At 37.1% G+C, this 10,198-nt stretch overlaps 1 protein-coding gene across 2 annotated transcripts in view; it reads left to right on the plus strand.

Moving 5' to 3' along the window:
• The window catches only part of LOC104135580 (PARP1 binding protein), a 50,496-nt gene that overhangs the window by 12,134 nt on the left and 28,164 nt on the right, over positions 1-10,198 (plus strand). For both annotated transcript variants that reach the window (XM_009649247.2, XM_035888949.1), the window contains exons 4-5: positions 293-463; positions 2,824-2,978. In XM_009649247.2, coding sequence (XP_009647542.1) covers positions 293-463; positions 2,824-2,978 — 326 coding nt within the window. The remainder of the gene's footprint in view (positions 1-292; positions 464-2,823; positions 2,979-10,198) is intronic.

Below are 10,198 nucleotides of genomic sequence, written 5' to 3' on the forward strand. Positions count from 1 at the left end.
TTAGCTTGGACATTAGGAAAAATTTCTTCACCGAAAGGGTTGTCAGGCTCTGGAATGGGCTGCCCAGGGAGGTGGTCAAGTCTCCATCCCTGGAGGTATTTAAAAGACACGTAGATGAGGTACTTAGGGACATGGTTTAGAGGTGGGATGGCAGTGTAGGTTAATGGTTGGACTTGATGATCTTAAAGGTCTTTTCCAACCTAGATGATTCTATGATTCTAATTAGCTTTAAAAAAAAGGGAACATAATTTAGCAGTGGGATAACCAATTTATGTGATGCTTTCTTATACAGGTGACAATCCTGGCAAAGAAGTGTGTGTGTTCATATTTAAGCCTTTTGGTGAATTCTAAGGATGATCTGGCGTTGGCTCGTATTCTGAATGTTCCTGACAGAGGACTTGGTAGAGAAGCCTTCACTAACCTAAAACATGCCTCACAGAAGAAAAAAATGTCAATTTTCCTGGTATGTTTGCCAAATTAAATTTGCTGTAGATCAGCAGGGATGAAATAGATCTATAAACATAAAATGTTGCTTTAATTTTATATGCAAGGCTGACAGTAGCAAATCAAGTCAAATACCACCATAAATGTGGTTTCTAGGTTAAAAAGACACAACAGAGGTTCCAGGTGAAGAAATGGGTACTTGCTTGGTCATGAGAACTTAAGATGCACAGAAAAATAATTGTGTGCATGTGTACCTCTAGAGCTCTAAAATGTGATATCGTAAAAACAGGCATTGAGACTGTTCATCCCAAACAGGGACTGAAATCCTGAAAAGTTTGCTATCTTAAACATGAATATAAGTTATGCTATTTATTATTGCTTTTAAAATTTTGAAATCTTGGTAAATAGCGTGAAGTGAGGTCATGAGTATGTATATCAAAGAAAAAAGACAAAGGAAGAAAAGATAGCTTTAGACTAGATGTTGCTACTTACCACATACCCCTAAAAGCAATGAGGTTGGGTTAAATATATATCACAAAGCAATATTAACATTAACAAAACCAAGCCTAACAATGTGTTTCAGATTTAAAGTGCTGTGAGTATTTTGATTAAATAGTAAAACAGTATTTTTCTGTGTATTTGTTAAACTTGAGACATCTGGAACCTAAAGTATTTATGTGTACAAATTGCCTTTCTTAGAGCAACCTGGTGACAAAAACATGCCTTTTACATGTACACTAGAACAGATGCCAAAATTTGAAAGGGCAGTATTGCAGTTTTTTCAGCTTTGCCTCAGAATTTGGGGAGGTTAATGCTTTCCAGTCATTTGCAGTTTGATCAGTCTTGAAATACTCTTCGAGATATGATTGATTATGGGACATTCCCACTCACTTTATTCTCAAAGGCAGAGGTGGAAAAAAATCCTCGAGGCAGTGGTATACTCTTTCCTCAGTGCCCTTGTATAGGAATATAAAAAGCTACAGAATCAATGTGCAGTGCTTACAGAGGCTTTCTGCTAAAGAATCTAGTTTGGTATGTGAGGTGCATTTATGCTTACAGTAGTTATAGTCAGCACAGAGCCATCTCAGAAATAGTTGGAATAAGATGAGTAAGAATTCTTTCTCCAAAGAACCACTGTAGTCTCTCATACTCAAAATAATCAGATTTTGCATGCACAGTGGCCTCAGTGCGGACAACAGCAGACCAAGGAAAAACAGTATGGGTATGTAACAGTCACTGAAACAGCTGCATTCTCAAATTTTTATGGTTGAATAAATATGGAAAATTTGTGAAATCTCAGTTCCAGGATTAATTATTTTAGCTCCTAATGCTCTGTTAACATTGTATAAAAAAAGTATGTGTTTGGACTGGATTTATTACCTCTTTCTCACAGTTGCCAGAGGGGAAACTTCTCTACTATGTAAAGTAGTCTTCTTTTCTGGCATCTGTGTCTTGTAGAAATCTTGCAAAGCCAGAATATTTTCCATTAGGAAGGCAAGGTCTTATGAACTGTACTTGATCCACAGGAAATCTTTAGCACAAAGGCAGGAATAGTGGCAAGTTTACTTGCTTTGCTAGAGTAATTCCAGTTGTACTCTTTCCAGTCCTAAGAGCTTTATGATTTAGCTGTGTAGTCTGAAATTCAAATTTATATGTAGAATTAATACTACTGCAACTGTGTCAAATGTATTGGATTGTTATCTTAGCAGTTCTCCAGAAAGGTGAATATAAAGCTTGTTTATTTTGACTGTTGCCTTAAAATTTGAGGGGTTGTCCTCTAAGGCATACTACTTCTGGGACATCTCTTGTTTTCAGTGTCTTTATAGCATACAAAAACATATGGAAACTTTCACAGCTGGATACCTGTGATGATAAAAGCCTTAACTGTCATAATTTTTCAGAAACTTTGAGTATACGTTATTTTTATTTGGAACTCTGAAAGTAAATATGCTATTGAAGTCAACTTTTACATGCTTATGTTAAAATTGTTCTTGGGTCATAGCCCTCTGAATATAAGAGTAGTTTTTGTGACGTCGGCACAAGCATTTAAACAGCAGCAACGACAAAAAAAATCTATACCCTGTATTAATAAAGTTTTTTTCTAAGCTATCAAAATGCCAATGTAAATATCAAATTAACTGGGTCATTTTCACTTTGGCTTGTGTTTCTTTTATACTGCTGTACTATTTAAGTATTGATCTTGAAATATTTATGGTGAGATGTACAAAGCTTGCCATTAAGAAGTATTATAATTTTCTTGGTTAAATTATTTCTGCTATCAACCAGCTGTTATACATGTTTGCAAATCTGTAGGAGAGGCTCACTTCAACATTTTGCGTATACCTACAGTTTCATACTTCTGAATATTTCTCCTAATAGATGGCAACATCTTTTATCCGAACTGTAGAACTAGGAGGAAGAGGCTGTGCATCTTCATTATTTGATCCTTTAAGAGCTCATGTAAAGGGGCTTTCGAGCTTTGTTAATTTCATTGACAAGCTGCAAGAAATTGTTGGTGAAATCTTAAATCCAAGGTAATAGAATTTCTGTTATATTTTTGTCTTGTTGAACACTTTTTTTTTCTTGTGCATGTATCTTGAGGAGGGGAAATAAAAGCATATCTAATAATTTACTTATTAAATAATTAAATGTAAATATTTACAACTTAATCTTATTAGAAAACATAAATATTTGAAAAACAATTGGGGTAAGCTTATAGATTTTTGAGGTCATTCTTTGTATTAAATTTTTGTCAAATCAGTGAATGTATGGCTAATTGGTTAGTTCCCTAGTTGTAATTGAACTTCCAAAGATTTCAATCTTGTGGGTCTGGTAAGTACATAAACTGATATGTACTTTACTACTTCTTGCTCATTAATAACTTCCTTTTTGTCATTTAATTGTATATACCCTTATATAAAGGAGTCTTTATTGCTGCTGACAAATGATGACTGGTTATTTAGCCTTTTGTTTCTTTTTACTACATAAGCGAAGCATAAGAATTATTTCTTAGGAAGGCTCTGGTGAAGTCACTGGTTTTGAATGTTTTTGGAGACCTGAAGTTAGTCTTTTGGGCAGGCTTACAAATGTGAGACTAGTTAGAGAAGTGTAAGTGTAACGCAGGAATTTAAATTGGTAAGCACTGGCATTAGTACAGAGAGAACAACAATTTTCTTAAGCATTATAGAAGCTAGTAATTTTTTTCATTTATAATCAGTAATTTTACTATAAAGAAACTTTAGCAAATCAGCTATAATAGTCCTGTCCTTGATACTAAAGAATTTCTTTAGTTAGAATTGAGTCTAATCCACACAGTTGAAAACAAAATGTTATAAGCAAACCTTAAGCATATTTAAATTACTGTTCAGATTGATTTGAAGCTGGAAGTGAGAAGTATTTCTGATGTTGTTTTGCAGTTTTTGTTTTACTTTTTAATTCTGCTTCTTTGTTTTTTTCATTTCAACATCCTGGATGCCAGAGACATGCTGTCTGTGCTGGGGATTAAAGAAAATTTTTGACTCAACTTCTAATGTATGCTTTTTTCTTTATTTAAATCTTACCTGACACTGTACATTGATTAAAAAAGAGAAATGGAAGAATATTTATGTGCATGAACTTACTTTTTAGGCTGGAAAGACCATTTTTTCAGGTATATACCATTCAGCAAAGTGTAACATAAAATGCTACAACTTGTTAACTACCCTTCTGTTTAAGGCATGTGAGAAATCAGAGTGGGATAGTTGCTGGGAATTGTCAGTTTCTAATTAGGAGAACTCTCTTAGAGCTTGGAAAATCTTTTCAGCATTCAGCTGAATTCTGTTGCTTTCTCTGCTGTACCTGTTGTCCCATTTATTCTGGGATATAAATCTTGTTAACGTCAGATTCTGCCATGTTCATTAGGTTGCATGTATACAAGTAGATGTTGGTTGTGTCACTGATCAACAATGGAAGCTAGCTGTACTGTGGTGTTTCTACTATCTCTTGTACTCTATACAGACTTTATAACCTCACAATGTAAAATACTAGTCTTGTGTTTATATATGTATCTATGTAGTAGCTCAGTGCTCATAGAAATACACCAATCAGTTGGCTGTCTTTGAAAGAATCTTTTTTAGTATGCTGAAGTTCTCAAATATTATAGGACTAGTATACAGCTTAGAAACTGTAAGGGTCACTACATTGGTGAACAAAAAGATATTTTTCTTAAGTGTTTGGTAAGCCTTTTGAGCAAGGACTGTCTATATGCTCTGCCTGCAGTGTGACAGTTATTATGAATTCCAGAAGACGTAGTTTTACACAAGAAATTTCTCTAGACCTGTTACTACTGCAATCTAAAGAGCAGAGGAAAAAAAAGCAACAATGCAGCAACAGTTTCAGTTGCTTAGTCTTTAGAAGCCTGCTGAGAAATCTAAGAGCAAACTGGTCAACATATCTGTGACATTGCTGCTTCTCTGATGTAGAGATTAGCCAAGCTGCAAAAACCAGGTCTCAGTATTTGCTACGCCACAAGAAAAAAAGCAGTATTTTTGGTTGTTTACTTGAAGATAAGTCTGTTATTTCAGTTTAATCTTGTTATAGTGGAGATACTATATATATGGTACCACCAAGTATATGCTAACCTACAGAGAATAACAAAAATGTTTCTCATCCCCAAGTCATTCAGCTAGTAAAGTGAACAGTAGATGAGATGAGGAAAGGGAAAGTTGTCAAGCAGAGTGGAAATCTAATGAAACTGTGATGATTTGATTCAAATATGACACAAAGTGTAAGCAGACCCGAGAGCAGGAGAAATTGAAAGATATAGTGAACTTCAGTAGTTTCAAGGTGTATTCATTGAGCAGAACAAGCATTCTTAAAAATCTCTGGAATTTTGAAATTGTTCAAGTGTGCCTCTCCTCATTCTCCAGATGTCTAAGATTAAAAGAAATCACTACTCTTTCAAGAATCAGTAGCATGAACATTCCTCAAAGTTTGGGTATGCTGTAAAACTTGTAACCCTAAATCTACTTAGAAATTCTGTACATATAAGACTTGGACAAAGTTTATGCAGTAAATAGAGAGCTTGGATATTCTATGTTTTGTGCCTGTTTCTTGACAAGAAACATACCAATGTTGTATTTGTCAGTGAAGTGGATTATTCTGCATCTGGGGATCTGGAAACTCTTTTCTCTTGGTATAAATGAAAAAGTGCAGTACTAATCCATCATTCTGGAAATCCTTCTCACTTAGGCCAGACAATAATGCTTCTTGCATCTGGAAAGAACTTACTCTATTTCTGGAGTGACTTTTTTTCAAGTACCTAAAAATGTTTGTGACTTAAAACCGAATTGATGGGAAGACATTTGTCTCATTGGTTACTGTACTTGTTGGTTCATATAGGGGTGTGTCCCACGATGACCCAGCTTTTATTTGGCTATTTTTTATTTTATGCAAGTTCAAGTTTCATAATATCTCCACTATAACAAGATTAAACTGAAATAACAGACTTCTAATCATCAAGTAAACAACCAAACATACCCCTTTTTTCTTGTGGCATTGCAAATACTGAGACCTGGTTTTTGCAGCTTGGCTAATCTCTACATTAGAGAAACAGCAATATCACATATACACACAGACATATATATTTTAAAATGATTTTGTAGAGTAGCCGAGTCAGTAGGTGGGCAGTAAATTTTCTTGAATTGGGCCCTGACTTTGCTGTAAGCACTGTCCACTAGGTGACACTATTGTGCAGCCCACATTAGTAGCTGTTTAGATTCAAAGTTAGCTGTATTGTTTCATTCAAAACATTTGAGTGAGTGTGATGCTTTGGAGCGGGTCTTCATTTCAGATCTATGAGCAGTCTTCTACAGTCAACTGTAGAAGTTATATAGCTTGACTTAATCATGCATGTGGATTAGTGCATTGAGCTTTCCCTTGACAGGGAAAATGTTATTTCTTATGTGTTGTCTTTGTGAAGTTGTAATTGCATCTGGAGATACAGTAGTATTGTGGGAGAGAAAGCATATGAGACTTCAGCTGGTTTTGTGATGAATGTTTGAGTTAATTGGATAGTGTTCACACATCCCTGGAGTTATGTGTTCTAAAGTTGCAGGGAAGTTGTGCAAGCATGTAAAAACATTGTCTATAGGACTCCTTAAACTAAACTTAGGATCATAGAGTAATTCAGGTTTGGAGAAACATCAGGAAGGTTTTTGGTCCAACATCCTGCTCAAAGCAGGGTCAGTTATGGGGTCAGCCTAGGTTAATCAGGGCTTTATCCAGTCAAGTTTTGTGCAGTCTCCATCCCTGAAGGTTTCAATCTCCCTCTTGGCAACCTGTTCCGCTACTTGAGTGTCCTTATGGTGAAAAGTGTGTAGGTTTTGGGTTTTGTTTTTTTTTTCCTTATATCAAGTTGGGACTTCTCTTGTTTCAATTTATGCCTGTTGTCTCTTTTCCTTCCACTGACTGTCGACATGAGGAGCATGCCTCCGTCTTCTTGGTTACCTTCTTGTGGGTATTGGAAAGCTGTTAGTAGATTCCCCTGAAGCCTTCTTCAGACTGAACAAGCTGTTCTCTTAGCTGCTTCTCACAGGGCATGTCTCCCTGACCATCTTGGCAGCCCTTTGCTGAATTTGCTCCAGTTTATCAGTGTCTTTCCTGGACTAGGGGGCCCAAAACTGGACACAGTATTCTAAATTTGGTCCAACAAGTGCTGATTAGAGAGGGATAATCACATTCCTCAGACTACTGGCTACACTACTGTTAATGCAGCCAAGGATATTGTTGGCCTTCTTTGCTGCCAAGGCACACTCCTGGCTCACAGTTAGCTTGCTGAACATGCACCAAGACTCCCAGGTTCTTTTACATAGAGCTGCTCCCCAGCCTGTGTCATTGCAAGGAGTTATCCCTTTCCAAGTCTTGGCATGTCCTGTTGAATTTCGTATGGTTCCTGTCAGCCTATTCCTCACATCTGTTTAGGCATCTCTGCATGGCAGCTCTGCCTTCAAGCATGCTGACCGTTCCATCCAATTTGGTGTCATCTGCAAACTTGATGAGCATGTATTTTTATCACCGAATCACGGCCAAAGATATTTAAAAAAAAAAAAACCAAACAGGTTCCAGGATAGGCCGCTATGATACTCCATTTGTAACTGGCCTCCGGATACAATACAACCTGTTTACTACCTTCTGAGCCTGATCATCCAATCAGTTTTTAATTCATCTGGTTGTCCGTCCATCCAGACTCCAGCATCTGAACTCGAATGTTGAGAGTATTTTCTGACAGCATTGAAAGCCTTGATATAATCAGGGTAAATGGCATCCACAATTCTCCCCTGGTCTGCAAAGGGGGCAGGCAATCAGGTTGCTCAGGCATAATTTACTCTTGATAAATCCATGCTTACAGTTACCAGCCACCACCGAATCCTTCACATGTCCATAAATGTTTCCAAAGAGGACTTTTTACATTATTTTCTCAGTGAACAAAGTGAGGCTGATTAACCCATGGTTCCCCAACCTGTACTTTTGGTCTTTTTTGCAAACATTTGCTTTTTTCCATTTGTTAGGGACCTCCCCTGGTCACCATGACTTTTCAAAGATGGTACAGTGGTCTTACAAGGACATCAGCCAGTTCTATTGGTGCTCTTGGATGCAGCCCTATTGGTTCTATGGACTTACATGGGCGCAGTTCTGTCAAGTAAACCCTGACTTGATCATTATGCACTGCTGGCAGTTCTCTGAAAACTTTCTGTAATCAGAGGCGTGGGAGACCATGTTGGTGAAGACTGAGGCAAAGGCAGCAGTGAGTACCTCAGTTGTATCTGTGTCCACTGTGGCAAAATCTCCTGCCTTTCAGCAAAGGTTCCTCATTTTCTTTGTTCAGCCTTTTAATACAAAAGCAGCAGGTAAAGCTACTTTAACATTATTTGCAAGTCTCAACTCCAGCTGAGTTTGGCTTTCCTGACAGCATCCATACATGCCTGGGTAAAGTTTCTAGATTGTTTCTTTGTAACCTGTCCCTTCTTTATCATCCTGTGGAAAGGCTTTTTGCATTGTAGCTCTGTCACCAGTTCACTGTTTAGCCAAGCTGGCTTATTGATATTTCTACACGTTTTCCTGAGTATTGTGATGAACTATTCTTGTGCTTGTAATATGCTGTCATTAACTGACACGTCAGCTTTCCTGGGCTCCTTTGCCTTTTAGAACTTTCTCACATGTGATACCATGCACCAGTTCACTGAATAAGCTGAAATCTGTTCTCCTAAAGTCACAAAGTCACAGCCTCTACTCTGCTACTTGCTTTCCTTGCTCCCCTAGGATGTTGAACTCCCCTACTTCATGATTGCTACAGCCAAGGCTGCTGCTGATTTTATTTTTTTTTATTCTGTATCCCTGACCAATTATTCCTTGTTAGTGAATAGGAGACCCAGTTGTGTGTAACCCCATGCATTGCCCATCCAGTATCCCTGACACCCTCTAGAAATCTTGACTGCTTGCATCCCATTGTGATGCTCTTATGGGAGATGTTGGGGGGGTGGTGGTAAAGTGCCTTGTAAGAACCAGGGTCTGTGATAACAGAAGCTGCTGAGAGTTGCTTTAACAATGCTTTGCCCATTTCCTCATGTGTGTTGGGTTGTCTATAACAAACTCTGACCCTGATTCACAAGCTTTCAACGAACTTCTTGTCTGTCTGAAAGAAGAGTTCCACCATATCTCTGAGCTGCTCCTGCATGTAGAGGATGCTCCCTCACCTTGTCTTTCCTGAAGAGATTGTTGTGTTCACCCTTTACAGCAGCTATCAGGCTGTCCCACCATGCCTTGGTTATTCCAATGAAGTTGTAGTTCTGTAACCATGAGGAGCTTTTATCCAGTAAAACACAATAAAACAAGTTCGATAGAATATATCTCTTGACACTGTTTTACAGTGTTTGCAGTGTGCTGTTTCTCAGTAAAATACCGAGAACTTAGACACTCTAACATTAGTTTCTCAACTCATAGTATCACTGAAATGAAGAACATTTTGATGTTTAAATATTTACAGTGACAGTTACTGATTATATAGAATGACCCAAATTAAGACAATATAACATAATTAGAAAAAAACATTGGGTTTGCTTTAAAGGCACAGTTACTGCTCTGCTAAAAGCATTTGTATTTTGTATTGTTTCTTATACAAATTTTGTCCCACATCTACCCAGGCAGATGAGCAGGATGTCAACTAGAGTTACTTTGCGTTTGAGAATAGAATTAGATTGCTGCTATCTTCATATAGTTCTAAATTCAATAATTGGGTAATTGTTCAGTTCTTACCAAGTTCTAAAACAGCTTCCTAAATCCATAACAAAGAAAAAGGCTGTTGTCCTCTCCCACCCCATGATCACTAGGGGTTTGTAATCTGTTGCAAGACATTTGTTCCCAAGATAGCTATATATTTAGAATCTATTTTTTACCTCTATTGGAGAAGTTGAAATGAATGAATAAAAATGTTGACCTTAGTATAATAGAATTTTGATATTCTTTTCTGTTCTTGGAATAGGCTTCAGGAGTCTGTTCTGCTTTTTATCAGGTTTTGAATGTTGTCCATATCCTCAGCTCTTTTTTTCTTTCTTTTTCTTTTTTTTGTATGCTGCTTTAGTCTTTTCCATAAAAGATGTATTTCCAGAAAATAAATAAAAGTGCTTCTGCATCATATTAACTTTGCACACTAAAGCCCCAGTTCTGTAAGAGGTCTTGCTGATGTCATTTAGATTTTAGGTAAAAAGAGGAGATTGTT

The sequence above is a fragment of the Egretta garzetta genome, unplaced genomic scaffold (assembly GCF_000687185.1).
Source record: "Egretta garzetta isolate BGI_Z169 unplaced genomic scaffold, ASM68718v1 scaffold321, whole genome shotgun sequence".
Taxonomy (NCBI): domain Eukaryota; kingdom Metazoa; phylum Chordata; class Aves; order Pelecaniformes; family Ardeidae; genus Egretta; species Egretta garzetta.